This window comes from Dermacentor variabilis, chromosome 1 (genome assembly GCF_050947875.1).
Source record: "Dermacentor variabilis isolate Ectoservices chromosome 1, ASM5094787v1, whole genome shotgun sequence".
Lineage (NCBI taxonomy): Eukaryota > Metazoa > Arthropoda > Arachnida > Ixodida > Ixodidae > Dermacentor > Dermacentor variabilis.
Window position 1 is genome coordinate 76,069,688 of NC_134568.1, and position 20,726 is coordinate 76,090,413.

Consider the following 20,726-nt stretch of genomic DNA (forward strand, 5'->3'; position numbering starts at 1 on the left):
GAACCTTAAAATGCTCGTGCGCAATAAAAGTGGGCTGATGCTTCCTTACACTCTATAGTACTTCCTGCGCTCTACGTTGTGTCCTCGATGTTATGGCTTGACTCACGACAAAGGTGGATTTGAAGCGTGAATGAAGAAAATCTGGAGGGTCGTTGCCTGATCTTTTGTTGCGAACAACGGTGCACATAGAAAAGGAAAAGGGAGGGGGGGCATTTTGTAATCTGAAGTAAATGTCACTGAACTATGTCACCGACATATAAGCGTGTCTCACTGCGCATCTTCTCTAAACTATCGTTTAGAGCGCCAATGTCGCATGTTTCTCTTATGGCTAACTCGAAGGCCCTCACTTAATTGAGTTGCGCAGGAACTCCTTAGTCCTGCGTAAATAGTCGATCGGGCCACTTGTCCCTTTTTGGCAGCTTGGACAGTCGAGCGCCAGCACTTTCTCCTCTTTCAGTGATCATCACCGTTGCATCTTCAATTCTGCCACATATGTCTTATAATTGCGAAATTGTTCTCAATCAGTACTTTTATTAAGAGGAAGCTTTAGCTCCGGGGCTGCTATCTAAATACATGGGAAAGGAGAAACCATTCTTCTCAGCAACTACTGCACCAGATTTTATTAGGTTTGTTGCATTTAAAATAAAAAGGTAATATCTACAGACTGTTGGTAGCGAATTCTTTATTTACGCCGTCAGTTTCTTATTCAACTTGTTGAAAATCGCAAATTTTCAGAAATCGTAACTATCAAGTGTACAACTCTCTAACTTAGTAATAAAAATACGATATCACTGTTCTGTAAATAGCATTTAGTAGTACATCTAGAACAGACAAAATTTATGTGTTATACATGGCTCTCAAGTATGGACCACTAATACGTGGTCAGAACTTTTGCAACACCCTTGCAAACAATATAATAAATTTATGTTTAAGTTGAACTGAGATGCTGGTCCTTCTTTTTCGTATATTTTATAGCTCGTCAGTGTTTCTAAAATGGCGCAACGCTAAAGCCTTCCTATCAGTTGAACACGATTTAAGTATAGCATCACATAGGGTGCGTTTTAAACTCGTAATTGACCATGTTGGCGCCTGTGAAGAAAGTGATCGACCGCAGCGCTCAAAGCGCAGCTCAGCGGGAACAGTCTTGCGATGGAATGTCCTTAAAGTAAGCGACAAGAGCATACAACTCTTTGCTTCCTAAGTGGCATGTCATCGTGCTGAGTTCTATGTATGTACGCAGGTGGGTGGCGTTCAATGCGCCGCTGTTTTCGGTCCCTGACCCTAAGTATACCTATGTGCATGTACGTTTTGCAGAGTGTACACTCTACTACTAAATTTATCTTATAAGATATAAATTGATATATCCAATTTGTACGATTTGGTTGCTCTAACGGATGCAGTTTACAGAACTGCAACATCTGTTTTTGGTGCAGAGCTACAAATTGTTAAACTTCGTGCCTCTATATTTTTCAAGCTTACCAATTAAAAAAAATGCTTTTAAATATTTCAGGCCTTAAATTCAAATGCTCCCAACAGTCACTATAATTTAACTGTTTCTCTAGAATGCCACATATTTCATTGAAGTCGGCCCAGCGGTTATCTCAGAAAAGCGTTTCTGCGTTTCACATGTATTTGAATAGGCGGCATCGGAGTTGGACCCGAACTAAAGCTTCCTCTTAACCCATCTTCCGATCCTCTCCACTTGTTTAGCTCTTCAAGCAGGACATCGGCGACAGTGTCTTTTTTAACCCACCGTGGACATTTACACGACCAATGTTCTAGGAGTGCATCGCAGTACGCTATTTCTAGTTCGACTATATAGTGAAGGGCCCAAGAAGCACTTCTAGGAACACCTACCTCCACATCTTAAACATTCCACCTTTCGAGGCACAGCCTCGACTTCTGAGACTTCTGAGAGGAGCACCACCGCTCGATCGAAGTCACTGCAGTTCGATCGTCTCTCAGCGCAACATGCGATGAAACGCATCCATAACATTATGGTCTATGCCGAAAGTGCCCCTTTGCAAAAGTCTGCCTGAGTAATCGCCGAGAAACCTTAGTGAAGCGCCATAACTCGTTCTCTGGAAGTGCGGCGCTTCATTCCCGTCTCAGAAGTCCGGGACGTGCTTCAAGTAGAGCAACGCCGAAGATTACGGGGTTCAGCGTCGCGTGGCTCCGGCGTCCATGCACGAAACAATTCTAATGCCAAGCAAACTGATCCTCAGAAGGTCACGGCTGCGCAGCTTCGTAATGACGCCCGTAAAGCGAGAGGAGTTACTTTTTATTACGCTCTCCAGATGATGAGCGGAGGTTCGCAGATGCAACCAAAAGCATGTGGAGTGGTGCCAGAAGAAGGCGTTTTCTCTGTTTCTCATTGTTGCGCTCGATACCCTAGGATTCGCGGGGAGCTATAGCGCATTTATACAGCGGGTACAGAGCGCTCACCGTAACGCCGGCGGCGCATGATTCGTCGAATGCGTTGTGCAATGCGAGCCCTTGGACACGCGAGATGGAGGACTGTTATACACTCGAGCTAGCCGGGCCGTGGGGTCCGTCGCTATGCGCGTAAGGCGCGCATGTGTTCGTGCTTTTGTGTCCGCTAGAGTGTGCCTGCGTACGTGCCTAGACTGCTCTACACTTGAGTTTGGGACAAAGTTTAAGAGCAGCTTCCCGGAGGAATAATTGTCGCCGCGGATAGGTCGCGCGAAGTCGTTGCTCGAACGAGTCAAGTTGCAGCACCCAGGGCCTGTGAAGTTCTTCTCTCCCTTCCCATTTGCACTTCTATATTTTATGCTCCTTAAGATATGAATCTTAATCAGAAATTCAGGGCAAAAAAAGGTGACTCCTCAAGGTTGAACGTTGGAGTTGAGTAAGAGGTCTCGAACATGTGAACCATCAGCTGTGTGGAGTGGCAGTTCCGTACTTATGCTATAACAAGTCGAAGAATTGTGGCTAAAGGCCAGAGCAATAGATAGCTTGAAGCGATGAAATGTTTCTTTTTTTTTTTTTGCGAAGCGTATTTTATCGAACATTCTCAGAGTGAGTAAATTCTATCCCTTTAACATTCCTGATGTATTCGTTCGACGACTCATTTTTTATGCAGCTTTTCCGGTATTATATATAGAGCCTACAACGAAACGTGGTTAGTTTTGTGGAAATTATTGATTTCTTGTGCCGCACCGACGTTCTTCGATCAGTATAGATTGCAGGAGTTCTAAATGTTCAGCGTACTTTCTATTGACCTGCCAGTCATAATGCCGCGACAGTGCTTTCGAGTTTCCTCTATCGCAAAGTGCAAGCCGGAGGTGTAGCTGGGTGCACGGATCACTTAAACGTACTAAATAAAGAATCAAGAATTATCCGCACTCTCCGTGCGACTGAGTGACAAGACTGAAATTATTTTTTTTTTTTCTTGACCAACGTGCGTGCGAAAGCACGAAACGAGAGAGGAGACAGAAACAGCATTAATTAAAGCTGCATAGGTGACTTTCGCGGATGGCCGTGGTCACAGCTACAGGCAACAAAAGTTGCTTGCTGGTTTGGTCGGTAAACACATTGCCAAATAGTTTAAGCTGTCTCAACTGTAATTTTCCCTCAGCCATAGGGGCTATCGATGTCACAGGGTGCAGTCTGCCACAGCGACACTCGTTAATTTACATTGCTGTGTAATTCTTGAGTGACGTACATGCCAGGAGATCGGAATATTCAAAAGCAAGGTAACACATAGGCCTTACTACTAAAGAGACCAAAAGGAGATTATGACCGTTACGGAGTATTCATTTACTTTACCTCTTTTGTCCTCACATTATGTGAGCACAAACGGGGCAACGAAAAAAAAAAACGCGTTTGATGACCAAGCTTAGCTAACGACATCGGAGAATTTACTGCCTTAGAAGTTCAGGGACACGAGAACAAGATACAAGACAACACCGACTTTCGTCTTAATGACGACAACTTCATACCATTGTGACGCAATAAACCCGTCGTCTTCAATCTCATAGCGGTTGGTGCTTCGGAAACCTCCTAGCACGCTGATTTAAATCTTCTAATATGGTCAGAATCTGGCTACTGGAGTCGAAACCTCTCTGGGAGACCGCTTCGAGCCACGACGAAAACATGGAGGTTCTGTAGCAGTGCTCGTTCTGAAGCACTAGCACGTGGATTGTAAATTCTGGTGTCACCTCGAATGCATTAAGTGGCTTCTGAAGACCCGTGCCATGAATAGTACATTATAATAATAACGCTAAATGCTAATGTCTACTGTTAATTAACAACGTGTTTATTATTTTTTCCAGTGCAGTATACCAGTGGCGTAGCCAGAAATTTCGTTCGGGGGGGGGGGGGGGGGGCTCACTTTGCAGCTCGGTCTCCTCCTTATAGAAGTTGTCCAGGGATCAAATACATTAAACAATAATTATAAGTGCGTTGCCATTTCCAAAGATGCTGCAAACGAATTCTTGAACGCTACGCACTGTAAAGACGAGTAAAATGTGTATTTGTTCATAAGAGAATATACACGTATGTCTGAAAAATTGTGCCGGAAATAACTGATATCAATCCTACCATGTTTTCTGTATATTTAATACGTAAAGCAAATATCACACGAACTTTAGAACTATATCAGTTTCAAACCAACAAAGCAGTGTATGGCGCTGATATGAAAAATGTAAAGGCCATGAAATAAACAAGTTGAGGACAAATATTTTTATAAAACTTTATAAGCCTCCCTGCCTTTCTCTCAGTTGCATCTCTCTCTCTCTCTCTCTCTCTCTCTCTGTCTCTGTCATTCAAGAAGCTTGTTTACATTTTTGTACATATGCAACGACCAGGGAAAAATCTCAATGGCGCTGGTTCCAGTGTGTTGTGCAGAAGCAGCTGTCACTGGTCGTGTATTGTGAGTAATTGCACCAAAATTATAGTCTCAGCAGAGAGATTATATAGAAAGCAGATAGAGAGAGAGAGAGAATGAAGAGAAAAGGCAGGGAGGTTAACCAGATATGAGTCTCCGGTTTGCTACCCTACACTGGGGATGGGGGATAGGGATTAGAAAGATGACAGAGAGGAAAACGCTATAAAAAAAGGGGGGGGGGAGAAGAAAAGGAACGCGCACACATGGAGACACACACACAAAAGGCGTTCCAGTTAAATTCGTTCACACAGGCCGGTAGATCGCAAAAAGCGCAATAGCGCTTGCACGGCCTTCTTCTGTGACGGTAGGTCCTTTCGATGTTGTAGAATTCTTTTTTCGGATAGCGGTTGGTCGTCCATCTGGTCAAGTTCGTGGCGAAGGCATGCCCTCTGTGGACTGTACTGCGGGCAGGCGCACAAAATGTGGCCAATTGATTCTTCATGGCCGCAGTGGTCACAGGTTGGGGTGTCGGCCATCCCTATGCGGAATGCATAGGCTTTGGTAAAGGCAACGCCCAACCAAAGTCGATATAAAAGCGCGGCGTCTCTACGGCGAAGCTGTGATGGCGCTCGAAGACTTAGTGTGTGAGTACAGTGATCAGTACAGTGGATCAAGTGAGTACAGTCGCGTATTTCTTAAATGTGGCTCATTTCATTGCGACGCGGTGCACTGCCGAGCTAGTAGGCGGAGCTTCCGTGCCGCGTCAGTTCTAGAAAGAGGAACTGGGACGTGGTACTGGGACGTGGTACCTGAGCAGGCACCTTGATCGGCCCGTTCATTGCCGATAATCCCGCAGTGACTTGGAAGCCACTGGAAGGTTATTTCATGGCCTGCATCACTTGTATGGTGTAACGTCTCTGTAATATGGAATATTGTTCGTGCGGTCCGCGTCGTAAAGGTGACAGTAGAGACTGCAGTGCCGCCTTCGAATCGCAGAATATTGTCCACTTGTGTGGCGGTTCATCACCAATGTGATGAAGGGCAGTAAAGAGCGCTGCTAGTTCTGCTACCGTCGATGTTGTTGCGTGGGTCGTCTTAAATTTGATTGTTGTAGCTTTCGCTGGTATGACGATTGCCGCCGCGGAGCTACTTGGAAGGACAGATCCATCAGTGTAAATATGCGTAGAGTCACGGTAGTTCTCGTACAAATATAGTAGCGTGAGCTGTCTACAGACTGGTGATGACAGATCAGCTTTTTTGGAGATACCAGGTATTGCGAGGTTGATTTTTGGCTGAGCGAGGCACCATGGAGGGATCGAAGGTCCCGCAGCCGGAGTGAAACCAGCTCGCAATGATTCATCATATGCAGTTATCGTTTGGCTGAAAGATGTGTGTGGTCTGTCCGCAGGTAGAGAGGCTAAATGGTGACGAGGAGTTCTGCAAATTGTATGAGGGCGAGGGAAATGAAAGTGAGCCAATGCGAATATATAACAAACAGGGTACTTTATTTAAAAGTAGCCTCGATGAGCATTTAGACATTTGTCCCACTGACTAACTAGTATCGTGATTCTAATAAACCTCCTTGGGTTGTTGCTTCAAAATGTATCTGACTACTTCACGTCATTGTCCGACACGAATATGGTTCCCTTGAGCTGTTTTTTTTTTTTTTTGATGCTCCGAAATGTGGAAGTCGCAAGCCGATAGGTCTGGGCTGTATGGCGGATGTTGCAGCGTTTCCCACTTGAACTTTGCCAGTTTTGTATTAACCACACCAGCGACGTGGGGACGGGCATTGTCGTGGAGCAGGATGACCTCATTCCTCAATTTTCCACGGTGTTTGTTCTTGATTGCGACACGCAGCCGATCCAACGTTTCATAACATGGGAAACGATTGATAGTCTCTGCAGGCTTAGCAAATTCGATGAATAATGGCCCCTGACGATCGAAAAAAAGAAGTCAACAACACCTTTCCGGCAGAAATGACGGCATTTGCTTTCCTTAGGGGTAGTGAATTCAAATGTTTCCACAGTAAGCTTTGCCGTCGTGTTTCAGGCTCGTAGTAGTGGCATCATGATTCGTCCCTGGTCACAATTGCAGACAAAAAGGCGTCACCCTCATCATGATACCGGATTAGATGAGTAAAGGCAGCGCCGAACTTCTCTATCTTCTGGCGGTGGTTCAAAATCTTGGACATCCATTGCGCACACAAGAGCTGATAACCGAGATGTTCGTGAATTATGGTGGGACCCGAACCGTGACTGATGTTCACACGCCATGCCAATTCTTCGATGGTTATCATCCGCTCTTTTCTAACCAGCCTTTGCAATTGTGTTGGAGGTGATTGCACGGTGCCTATGGCCCGGTCTTGGATCGTCCTCGCAACTTTCCCGTCCTTCTTTGAACCGTTTGCTCCAACGATTTACAGTGGCCAATGAAATGCAATGTTCAACGTACACGGCAGCCATACGGCAACTAATTTCTTTTTAGGAAACATCTTCCTCTGTCACGAACCTCACGACACCCCACCGTTCAACTTCGGAATGTCCATTAGGTGACGCAACCATGTTCAACCCAGTGTATGAGAGCATTAAAGAACATTTAACCTCACCTCTGCATGTCACTTGTAAATGAGATGCGTATGTGCTACGCGCATGCCTCGAAAATAATCAACCGAACCATTATTGCGCGGGGCGGGTTGTCTCACTTTCATTTGACTCGCCTTCGTAAATTAGAAATACGAAGATACAATGGAATACACAAATGCGAAGATACACCTTGATAAATGACAAAAATGTGTAACTGGAAACAAAGTTCACTGCACATATACACAAAACCTCGCAATAAGATATTTAAATATACGTATAACTATCCAGTAAATCTACGTATCTAAGCAAAAGTCACTATATATGATGCGTCAACCAAGGCAAATAAACATGTTACGCAACCACAGATTCAAAGATCACCGCCCCCCCTCCCTCCAATCCCCCGATGTATCGCGCGCGACGGAAGGCGGCGCGCTTCCTCCCCGATTTTCTCCCTTGCACACACAAGACTGAGCAACCATCGTCGGCTCACCTATGCAGACCCCCCTTCCCCCCATTTCGCTTTCACTCGCACATGCAACATGACGAGCGCGGTCGCGATGTTAGCGCCTTTTAACTTCATAGAGAACATGAGTTCGACGGCGACGGCAGGAATGCGCCTGGAGTTTCCATATAACTGCTATCGCAAAAATATAATAAGAGTACCCGGCAACTGAAGCGACCCGTGGTCCTTTATCCTCCGCAAAAGAAGTAACAAAATCGAACTTTCACCATGCGGCAATTCGCTGCGCCGCAACAATGTCTTTCTTTCCTTTGTGGGGCGCAGGCACCGAAATGAAAAAAAAAAAGACGCGAAGGAAAGCATGTTGGCCACAATCGAATGCCCACTTTGAGCACCTCATGTGGCTACCGAATGAATATCGAAGAAAACGTGAGACGCTTGACCCACAGAGAACCATACGCATACTCCTCGGCATCGTACACCGGCGAGACAGGACTTCCCGGACAGATTGCGCTCAAGCGAACGCGTTGGTATCCGTCGAGTTCCCACTGTGATGGTGGCGAGGAACCATTGTTTCTTTTACTCGTCTGCTAGACAGAAAGCGTCCAAAACTCTGCCAGGCAAAAAGCCACTCGGTCAGACAAACGAATACGCACCGAAGTGTGGTGCCGCGCGGTGGCCGGGGCAACACGAGAAAAACGCATGCGCTCTGGCTGGCTCTGGCAGCCCGCGGGTAACGAGAACAAGAAAAGTGAAGAGGCTAAATGTGTACTCGCGAATAAAAGTCAAAGTCGAAAAATGAATGAGAACGTAGTTACCTTCGCTGGGTTTAGTGTCTTGACATGGATGCTTTGGCGCAGGTGAAAAACATGTTGATATTCTTTTCTGTGACATAATGGCACAAATGAACCCCCACAACGCTTCGACTCATCGGACCGCGCTGCGTACTTCGCAAACTTGTCAGATAGTGTGTTGATTTTCTCTGTCTCATTGTATGGTCCGACGTACGACTTTAGAAAACTTAATGCACCTTTGGCGTGAAATGTTTTTAACAACATTAAACCGGCAAAGTTCCGGAATTTAAAATCTAAAGCACGACTTTGGAAATGTCAATGCACCTTTCGCATCAAAAGTTTATGAGAACTTTATATCTACAAAGTTTCAGAATTGAAATTCAAGCGCTTCCTAGATTCCGCGGCCTCCGCGAGATGCAGTGACAAGCCCGCTAGCCATCAAAACGCCTTTAAAACTGTGCGCGGATGGAGCTCCTTGGGAGGGGGGGGGGGGGGGGAGGGGGGCGTTACGATGTGACTCCCGGTGCATTGGCGTTGCCGTGAATTCCAGCCCAATTTCATAATGTTCGCGCTGAAATGTCTTTTCGAGAGTGAAAAGGACACTCTAGACAAAATCGAGCATGATTTCCGGCGCCGAGGGTTGCGTTAGTCGGCGGGCCATGACAGCACGAAAAAATTTCGGGGGGAGGGGGGGCTGAAGCCCCATAAGCCCCCCCCCCCCCCCCCCCGCCCCGGCTACGCCCCTGCAGTATACATACACAAATTCACGTTGGACGGCACGTTATAAAAATAGATAATATTCTAATTACGGCATTTTCATGTAACACGAAGCGCAACTGAAAATCATTAGCACATAAGCGCTAACCAGGTAGAAAGGGCAAGTAACGACAGTTAGTTCATGCAGGAAGTCCACGCTAATAGATTCCGAGCATTGTGGCGTACTGAAATAGCAGCACTATGGGATAACCCAGCTAAAAGTAGTGAACTGCTGTGATGGTTTGCAGTGCTTAAGAGCTCATTGTCTATAGCGGAGGCAGAATCAAAGTGAAGAGGCCGAGGGATGGACAACGAACAGCGCCCGAATAAGAATAAAAACGTGAAATTGAACCATATGCGCCAGGCCGAGTAGCCGGCGTTCCGATATGTGAGCCCAAGATAGGTCTAACCAAGATACATATAGGTCTAACAACAGAGTGATCATTTTAAAGTTTTACTAAATTTTTAAAAATCGCCTGTTGCAGATAACATAATTCTATTCACCTAATTAACACGGATTCATTAACTCCTTAATTAATTACTTTAGACGCAAATTGCAATTTACGAATTGTAGCCGGTGAGCTTGCAAGACGTATCCACTTGAAATGAATTTCCTGGATGAAAACAGTTTCGATATATTATTTCCCAAAGTGTAGGACGAAATACATGGGCGTTCTAATTACTGCTGTACAAAGAAGAACGTTTGCTTAAAAAAGTGGGACAGCAGTGCATTTTTACAGCGACTTTGATGGCGCATATCTCAAAACTGGCGCCATTCTAGAAATTAATTTCTTGGACACGCTTTGCAAACTTACCGGCTACAATTAGTAAATTGCAACATGTACACTAAAGTAATTAATAGGATAATTATTGAATTGATTGATTGATTGATTGATTGATTGATTGATTCTATGACTGACTGACTGACTGACTGACTGATAATTATTTGACAGCCTGCCGCCATCGTGAAACGCGCGTGTAATCGACGCGGAAACCCGCAGGCAGCGGCAGCAGTAATGATGCAGCGCCCTACGCCTACTGAAAGAACACCATGCAGGCCCACTTCGCGACAGCCACATTTTTCGTTGCTTCCGGACGCCACGCGCGCAGTTCGGGAAGTACAGCGGCAGTAGCGCGGAGAAAGCGCGCACTCTGAACATATTAGCGAAAAGTGGACGCCGCGTTGAGCAACCGGCAACACGGCAGGCATTACGTGCGCGCAGGCAGAGTTTTGCGGCCGTGGCCCGCCGTGCTTACGTTGTTCGCGGTTCTCCGGCGACCCAGCGGGGCTCGGTGCGGTGGCAGCAACAGGAGGCAGCCTCTTCGCCTCCTCCACGACGAAGGGAGAAAACGCGGAGAGGAGGACGCCGATTCAGACGCAGCTCTAGTGACGCGTATACGAGCCACCGCCGACCGCGGAGATTATCAGATAGGGCACGCGCGGCGGCGCACCGCACGAGCTGCCACTGCGGCCCGCGCCGCCGCCGCCACACCCGCGCCTCGATCAGATTAGTTATAATGCGGAGCTCGCGGTGAATAACGGAACACCGCAGCGAATGCGCCTTCCGGTCGTCAGCACGCGGGAACCGATTGCGTGCCGCGGAGGTGTGGCGCTCCGCCAGCGTATAAAGCCGCTGCCGATCGGGAGCGGCGGCTCGAGGCCGGCGCGCGTGCTCGCCGCTTGCTGTTGTCTCTGCGCTCGCGGAAATAAGGTTGCCGGCGGAACGTGGGTGCAGCGTGCGAGCGAATACGCGCGGCAACGCGAACTGTACGCGGCTCTCTCCGTAGTACGCACGCCCTCTCGCTGACGTAACTGCTGGCCTTGCGGACAGCTCCAGCTTGCGTAAGTGAAGCTCATCAGAAAAACTGAGGGGGAACATAAGGGGGGGTTTACGGAAACGGAATATCGGCGAAGGGGGCACTTGAGAAAAAGAAATGGCAGCTTCGAAAATCGCGTATGTAGGCCGTGGTAGGTGCAAGATGCGACGCATGCTCCACTTTGTTGGAACCCATCAAATGGCGATAAATAATCACAAGAAATGAGTGAAACAAGAAAGCAGTAGCAAGAAATGAATTTTAATAAATAAGGGTGGGTGGGGGGGGGGGGGGTGATACCAGCGGGTAATCTGATTCAAAAGCAGTAAGATTTCCTGAACGTGCCGAAAATACATACTGCAGTGTACATCAGCCCGTGAGTGCTGATGTATACTGCAGTGCAAACTGAGCCTATAAGAGTAAAGCTGTCATGCAGCTGTGCCACCTCACTGCTGTAATTCACGATGTACCGAAAAAATTGTGAGCTTAATCCCAAAGTGGTGCATTTCTCTGTGCAGCCCTCATTACGCGGCTGCACTAGTACAGTGCAGCTGCGCAATGTTTTTCCTGTGGTCAAAGAGCTCGCCGACGCATGCGAAGCTCCCAGCATTTGTGAAGGCGAAGATGTATTTCTCCGAAAAGCTCATGCAAAACCTACGCATGCAGCTTCGAAACAGCTGATCTCTGAAAATGAATTGTCGAGTATTTAAGGGATAATCCATTACTAGCAATGTGGGCGTCGCAAATAACAAGAGTTCGAATCCACAAAACAGCCATCGTGAAAAATAAATTAGGGGGTTTACGTGCCAACACCACTTTCTGATTATGACGCATGCTATAGTGAGGGACTGCGGAAATTTAGACCACCTGGGGTTCTTTAACGTGCACCTAAATCTAAGTACACGGGTGTTTTCGCATTTCGCCCCCATCGAAATGCGGCCGCCGTGGCCGGGATTCGATCCCGTGACCTATAGTGCTCAGCAGCCCAACACCATAGCCTCTGAGCAATCACGGCGAGTAAACATCCATCGTAAAAGCTGCTTGTAGTTCGCTGACCGCCATCCCTAATACTACGTTCTGTCAATATTGGACGGTGACTTTTGTTATATGCATCGTTCTAGCATAACTGCCTCTTGAATACCAGCTGGCGTCGTTTTAGTATTAATTCGGCGCGGTAGGACCACTTGTATTTAGTTCCCTGAAAATAGCAAGTACCTTTCATGAATTCGGTACCCCGTGTTTTACTCATGATGAATCATAAAGAACTTTGTGATGTTATCCTACCGAAGAAATCGTGGTGATGAGCTGAAGCGATGTTTCCTATACTGCCGAACACAGCTTGAGTAGTAGAGTGTACACTCTGCAAAACGTACATGCACGTAGGTATACTTAGGGTCAGGGACCGAAAACAGCAACACATTGAACGCCACCCACCTGCGTACATATATAGAACTCAGTACGGTGACAAGCCACTTAGAAAGCAAAGAGGTATATGGCCTTGTCGCTTACTTTCAGGAGATTCCATAGCAAAGCTGTTCACGATGAGCTGCGCTTTGAGCACTGCGGTCGATCACTGTCTTCACGGGTGCAACATGGTCAATTACGAGTTTAAAACGCACCCATTGTGATGCTATACTTAAATCGTGTTCAACGGATAGGAAGGTTGTAGCGTTGCGACATTTTAGAAACGCTGACGAGCTATAAATTTTACGGAAAAGAAGGACCAGCATCTCAGTCCAACTTAGACAAGAGTGTCCATAACGGGCGCATGGCAAATGACGTGTTTCAGCACATACGGTTAGGAAAAGTCCCGCGAGCCTATAGCAGCTCATTTCATGACGCAAGACTTCAGAGCGTAGGCGACTGTCTGTTCTTCGCTTTTCAACCAGGCGTCGTCATTTGCAAGAGGCCCATTAGCAGCGTCAAAACGGCTTGAAGCAACGCAACAAGGCAATCGACTCACTGTCAGTTGCTATACTTCAGATTATGTAATCGTTCTCCTCAAGCGTCCAGCAGGAACTCGGGAACGCTTTTTTCGATGAAGCGATCGAGTTGAACCTGTGCGGAGACTGAGCCCGTTTAAGCACTGCGCAACGCACAGAAGAGAGAGAAAAAAAAGAAAGAATGCTGTCGAAAGAAAAAGAGGGGAAGTAGGGGTGAGGGGTTGGGGTAGGGAGGCACTTGGTTTGAATTACTTCGCTTTTACTAACATCATTACGCCTACACAGGTAGAGAGTCCGGCCCAGGAAAAAGCAAGAGGCAGGACGGGCGCAGAATAAGTAAGCCAGGGAGACAATAGAACCTCGCGTTCCGAGAGAAGGCACCGTCATTTAAAGCGTACATTTGTTTGCGCTTCGTACGCGTGTATCCTGTTCCTGTGACGAAAATGCTTTTTGAACAGGATGCAGCCGGAAGAGCAAGTCAGCGACAAAAAGCAAAATTTCAAGAACTTTCGAGACAGAAGAGAGAGAGAGAGAGAGAGCAAAAAGGAGGAGTCCGCGGAGGCCCATTCAAGAAACGATTTGCGAGCGATGGATCTTCAAGCGTCGTTGTTTTGCTAATGCACACTCCGGGGCCAGTCCAACAGGTCTGCCACACTACTGTCAACGAGTGCAAGTCTTCTTCACAGGACAAACAACAGCAATTTAAGAGGGAGAAGGCTGACCAGCCTAGGCAGACGTCGCTGATGATGCGCGCTGCCAGCCAGTATAGGCGGATAGTTCCTCGGGAGTCCGCTGCAGTGTGTTGACCAGATACCCGATGAAGATTGGTTTTTCTTTCCTGATGACCAAGAAAAACGATTCTCTTCGTGACATCGATAGCGCCCTGACGCGGCTTCAGTGCCGCTGAAACATTCTAAAAAAAAAAAAATGTTTCGACTAAGTTTTTGGGACATTGTACCTGCTAAATGCTAAACTATTTGTCACACCGTACGTCATTTTAAGATGTTACATTATCGGGAACATAAAACAACAATGTGTGCATTGACAAAAACGTGCTAAAGCGCACTGGAATATTTCCTTTAATGAACTTCATTCAGTAAGATTAATACGGACAGCTATTATGCGAAGTAGCAACACGCGGCAAAGAAACTGTTTTCCGAAATGGCCGGGTCTCAGCGATGCAAAACCACTCTCACTGAACTCACTAATTTTGTTGCTCTAAAACTTTCCTCTTGCATCCGTGCAAGCAGGCGCATTCCAGATCTTGCAAATAATGTTTATTACAAGCTCGGAACTAAACCTTGAATAGCATCTTATAAGCGTATGTTTAACACCACGTTGACTACCGGTCATCTTAACTGGGTTGCGAAACCTTGACACATGTAGAATTGCCGTACAAAATGCGGACACTTCCTCCAGCGACAGGCACAGATATAAGAGGATAGGCCTGGCTGTGAGATTGACAACTCGGAGGAATGGGATGAAAGTTAATTTAATTGTTGTTGCAGCACAAGTTCTTGCGCACAACAATGCTCTGTACTAATTTTTACTTGTTTGATGGTTTGTCATATGCTGGTATACCCGACTTCTAGTACTCAAGAAATAAAACGCACGGTCAGTGAAACAAAAATAGACAAGAAAAATCTAGTGTTGGAGCGTCGCATCTCTCTACATTTTATTAACCAACAATACGTTTCAACTATGCGTTCATTATCAAACCGTAAGGATTTAACGCCATTTTTTTTAAATTCGCAATGTGCATAGTAAGCACCGAATGACCATCTCTGTCGGGTTTCCTTTTTGTTTGTTTCATCTGCACCTACATTTATTGCACTTACATCGTACGTATAACACTTACGTTTTTTTGTTTTTTTTTATGACAATGAGAAAGAAGGATTGCTGCCGTAACATAAAGACCGTTGTACGCATACTGCCAAAAAAACTGGAGCCTTCTCAAACGTCTGGAGACATGGCAAGGTATATCTTAACCTTAGTGCTATGGAACATCTGAAAGTTGTTGCGAAGTTGATGTACTTAGGGCGCCAAGAAATACTATGTGCAAAAGTACACTTCGGTGCTCATTGCTTCGTTGTTGACATCAGAAACACCAAAAATGTCGCCCTCCTAGTAACATCATGCGTCGGAAACCGAAAATTCCTAATATGCCGCCTGCAACGTGAGACCTTGAAGGCGCAGTCACAATTTAGCAGCATGGTCATGTTTACGTGCTCAGAAATTTCAGAATACATTGGTGTCCTCTTTGTTAATTACTTTATAGTCCTTGATTTAACAGCGCGAAAGTATCTACAGAGGGAAAGGTTCTTGAGTGTTCTAGTGCACAGGGCAATAACTTTGAATAACGTAGAAAACTAAATTTGGCCGCTTTTCAGCTTTGGCATATAATTTTTTTTCTTTCGCAAAGCAAAAGAAAATACTTAATACCGTACGTACACAGGCGAATACTGTGTAGTGAAAGTTTAATCATATGCCCATGCCAACAGGGCTTTGCGTTTTCGTAAAGATACAGGCCATAATCGCGCCCTGTTTGTAAACGCAGCTGACAAGCCTCTCAAGGAATAAAATATGAAAGGGATGTTAAAACTTGCATGGGGCTGTAATAGACTGTTTGTCGTGCGGTAATATTGAGACATCATTTCTTTACGGCAAGTTGATTTTTAAGTGTCTCTTCGATAACCTGTTCCAGAAAAAAAACTCCCTGCGTTTTGGCTTGTTTTCTTTTTTTCTAGCTCATGAACTGCTCGATACATGCAAGAAAAGCAATATGCTTAGAGCGTGAGGTACACAGCCCCACAAATACAGAATAACAGGTTTGAGAATGTATAGGCCCATCAGCACGCACCATTTCTGCATGCAACTTGAGGAAGTATTTGAAAGAAAAAAAGAAAATATCCGCCATAGTCCTCGAACTGCGCAGTCAAAGTGGTTACCAACTGAGTGCCTTTTTTCTTTTTAGTCTGAGTGACCGTATTTCGCACGTATGGATGAAAGAGATAACAAAGCGCAAGAGCAGGATTGCCATTTAAGCAGCAGAATCAGTCTGAGAGTTAGTACCGGAACGCATTTCTCTGGGGAGATAAATACAGAGTGAAGCGAGAGGTAGCTGGTGTAACGGCGCAGAACAAGGACCCCGCCAAACGGCGCATTAAATAAGTATCATTCGCGGCAACCATTTGCGCAATTGCTTGGTCTTGCGCAGATATCTTTGCGCTCGAGTGGTAACAGCCGGCTACGGGGGAAAAGTAGCAGAAAAGAGCGAACGATCAGCAAGCGTACGATCCTCCCTTAGCATGGCTTAGCCATGCTAAGGCCGAGGTATGTTCAGCGTACGACAAGCAAAATCGCCAACGTTATCGCTACACAGATGACACGGGACTGTGCCGAACGAGTATAGTGAAGCTTTCCGAATGGCCAACAAAAGCAATTTTTCATTCTGCTAAAATGCGCTATCAGGGGCTCGCCGCGGTTTTAGTTGTGCTGCCTATGTATACGGGAGTGGTTCCTCGTAAAAGTACTTTTCGTGCAGTTGGAATAACTCCCGTCTGCGCACTTAAAAGCGCCATAAGCAGACTGCTTTGTACAGCACGCAGTAGCTCATCCATAATGTCACGTGGACAATTATTCAGTGACAATGGCTTCAACTTCGAAGACGATGGCGGCGTCAAGGGCCCATCAGCATCCTCGTGAATGTGGCTTGCTAGAAAACAAAATAAAAATAGAAACGGAGACCAGTGGGTGATAACGTCAATACGGGCAAGCCACAACCTTCATTCGTTGCTGCTAGTTCTATCATACCAGTACATTGCATTTTATAACACCGCGAGGTCACAGTTTACGGTGTGCTCTGAGCGCGTGCTTTGGAGCGCATCAATGAATCGTGGCCCCCCGTGGCGACCCTTTGTGCGGGTACTGCATTTCAGATACGATTTTTATGAGCCAGTTCCCAGTACGTTACAATCTGCGCGGCACAGCAGTCAGACTCACGTGGTTGGTAGTCCGGAGAGTCGGTGTCGGTGATCTTCTGCAGCACGCGGAAGGATCGCGACTGCACAAAGTCGCCTGGGTCCGAAGCGCGCTGTCCTGGCGCCTGGCGGGGCAGCGAGTGAGTTCGGTTAGGGTCCATGTAGCCCTGCTGCTGTGACGGCGTCCCATCCAAGTTCAATCTGTACGACACACGCGAATCAGATATATAGGCAAATACAGAGTACCTGCACTTGGAAAGAACATGTATTGGCCAGCACGTACATAAACGCTGACAGATACCATGTGTGGCAATTGATGGTCAGTTGAAGATGAAAAATTTAATGAATGAATGAATTCTTGGACTTTCCATGGCAAAACAACGATTTTATTATAAGGCACGCCTTACTGGGGTGCTCTGGATTAATTTTGACCACCAGAGGATCCCTAACGTGACCCAAATACACGGAACACGGGCCTTTTTGCATTTCTCCCCCATCGAAATGCGGTCGCCGCGGCCGAGATTTGATCCCGCGAGCCCGTGCTCAGCAGCACAACACCAAAGCCACACATTGTGTCTGTCATTTTAATTTTTCATCTTACTCACCGCGGCGGGTAAGATGAAAAATTAAAGTGTAACAAGAGCAGAGAGAGAGAAAAAGTGACCATTACTTTAAATGGCGATGCATCGTAAACGACAACAAAGGTTTAGGGATACCCAATGGAGCAAACGAATTCGTTTAAGGCGTCTCGTGGAGGACGTTGTCCGCAGTAACGAAAACATAAAATCTAAACCCATACAGTTTCTTCAAATGCAAGACATGATACTTAATGCTATAGTTCTTATAGCGTTAGTGGTACGTGAATAATTGTGTAGTCTGGACGCTCATAACAGGTGAGCATTGTTTATAGGCCGACACCTCTAAATCACTGTCGACAAGTCGAGGACATATCGGTGCGTTGAGAAAATGGCTTCGGGCGACGCCGCAGTGAGCGTCGTTAATTATGATTAGTGAACAGCATATGCCTGCGTATGTGCGCCTCTGACACCAACGAATTCACAGGACTGTCGTAATTTCGCATTCACCTTGGAATGAGCACCGCGGCTGTCGGTTTGCGTGCCACTGAAACTCGTAGCGCTGCAACAAGGCGAACGCAGCATCAGCGTTTCATGTTCTGAAGTGAAAGCCCCAGAATAATCAATGATGACGTCGTGGCTTGCCTTCAGAAGGTTGCAAGAGCTTGCGAAGAATTGGCAGCAAGGAACGTTCATCAGAGCACGCAAACGCAATTTAAACGACGCGATTCAAGAAATTCTAGCTGTGACACCACGATCTCGTACTAGAAAAAGAGTGACATAACGCTGGCATACGACAGTCACTGAAGGCCCGAAATACAAAATAAAAATTAGATATTGTGTTTTCTGATTCCACGCTCTTACGTAATTCTTATATCGCAAATTCACATGAAGAATGCTGTCAGTGTTGACAATTTTCTTGTTTTTTGCCAAAGTAATGATTTATCGGACATAATCAGATATCTGGCTAATTACCATAGAATATCCCTATTGAGTCATCAGGTACACAGTAGCATAGCGGGAATTTGTAGAAGCGGCAGGAAAGTACTAACGATCTATATAGACTAATATATTACGTTACCTGATACGAGCAAGAGTTTCGTGTCAGGTGTTCACGACAGCATTGTTTTGCGGTTAGTATAGCTTATTTATCCCGTCAAAACGCGTGCGACAGGGAGGCGTCCGGCCTGCTTTGTCTCGTCGTCACACAGGACTGGTCAAGAGGCGACCCTAAAGACTCCGCACGGGGTCAGTGCATACTCCTACATGGCTATAGGCAAGACCGGACTTGCAGCGTCACCATTGTGTGTGAATTCCAAGGCTCAAGGAAGCGTTGCACATTATTTGTTGCCGTGTCTCGGACTCGCTTAAGAGTCCAGGACACATTCTCGTTTGAAGTACTTCAGCGTGGAGATGCTAATATTGACATGTTTCCGCGAGGCCACTGGACATTCAGGCGACACATATTCCGGCTCGTAGTGAAGTTTTAGCTGATGCGGGCTTAGATTGTAACTGGTAATTGCTTAGCAGACTCGTTTCGGTGAGTTGTGTCAGGAAGGGAAGGTAGGTGGAACAGTGGGGAGTAGGGGGAAGTGGGAGGGCGTTGGAGGGGGGGCGCAGCATCGAGTTCTGAATGGCTCACAAGCTATGCGGCGTGCGTTCTCTTCCGCATCGCTGTGCGCACCGCATTGTTCGCCCAACTCGCGATGCTGTTTTGAAGATTATAACAGCGCTAACACATGCAACCACAAAAGAACAAGGACGATACACAAGCGCTCGCGATGCTGCTTGAATGGAGATGCACTGAACGACGTACCTATACAGGGTGTTTCACTGAACCTGAGCCAAACAGTAAAAATATGCAAATGCCACGTAGCTGGACAGAACCAAGGTAATGTTGTTTGCGGTTGCTTAGAGATATTCAGATGATCTTTTGCATTCCACCTAATTACATAATCAACTTTAATTAATTAACCAAATTGTCAATTATTATAATTATATTAAAAGTGTCAATCAGAAAATTGTAGAGCGACATGAAAAATTCACTACACAGCTTTCAGTTGCTCGATACGTGCTACGTAAAAGAGTTTTTCCAAGCATTATAGAAGCGAATACACGCAAACTTCCGCGAGCGGCCAGTCGCCCGACAATTTTACGTCTATTCGCGGGCTTCATTCACGCTCAGAAAAACACTTTTATGCAGCACGTATTGAGCAACAGGAAGCTGTATCGGGAGTTTTTCATGTTGCTGTACAATTTTCTCATTGACACTTTCCATCTAAATATAATATTTGAGAAGTTGATTCATTAATTAAAGCTACTTATCTAATTAGGCGGAATGCAAAAAATAATCTGAGTATCTCTAAGCAACCGCAAACAACATTACCTTGGTTCTGTCCAGCTACGTGGTATTTGCATATATTTTAATGTTTGGCTCAGGTTGCGTGGGGCACCGTGTAGACCTCAGGTTTCTCAATCTCCACGGAAAGGCAGCGCTGGGGCAATTCCAGCAGGGCGAGAAGCGCCTGCGGCCGACGTCTTCCTCCTCCTCCTCCTTGAAAGTGTTGCAAGGCCCCTTTAGGACTTCGTTGCACATGAAAGAGCCCGAGTAGCTGTCGAACATTCTGCTAAAATTAATCCACTACAGCGCGCCCCGTGAACCACGGGTGCATTACCGAATTTATCTCGGCACTTACCGTCACCACGCCGTGCGAGTGCGTGATAAACAGTCCTGTCATTGCCCCGCGTCTTGCAAATGCAAAGCAGCATCCGCCATCGAGGAGTTATTGTGAAAGTTAGGAACAGTTTCTCGGTTTTCCCCAAACTTCGGTCTCAACGAATCCTGCAGCGAGCGTACAGAGCTTTTCTTTGCACATAACGGTGTCATTTACCCTTCCCCGCAAACTCTCACGCATACTTTTTCAGGCAAAATTTTACATTAACGACTAGTCTGTTCCTGCTAGAGCGTA

The 20,726-nt window shown here is 46.3% G+C and overlaps 1 protein-coding gene across 2 annotated transcripts in view; it reads right to left on the bottom strand.

Moving 5' to 3' along the window:
• Positions 1-20,726, bottom strand: part of LOC142579724 (uncharacterized) — a 97,002-nt gene that overhangs the window by 31,893 nt on the left and 44,383 nt on the right. For both annotated transcript variants that reach the window (XM_075690233.1, XM_075690222.1), the window contains exon 5: positions 17,205-17,383. In XM_075690233.1, coding sequence (XP_075546348.1) covers positions 17,205-17,383 — 179 coding nt within the window. The remainder of the gene's footprint in view (positions 1-17,204; positions 17,384-20,726) is intronic.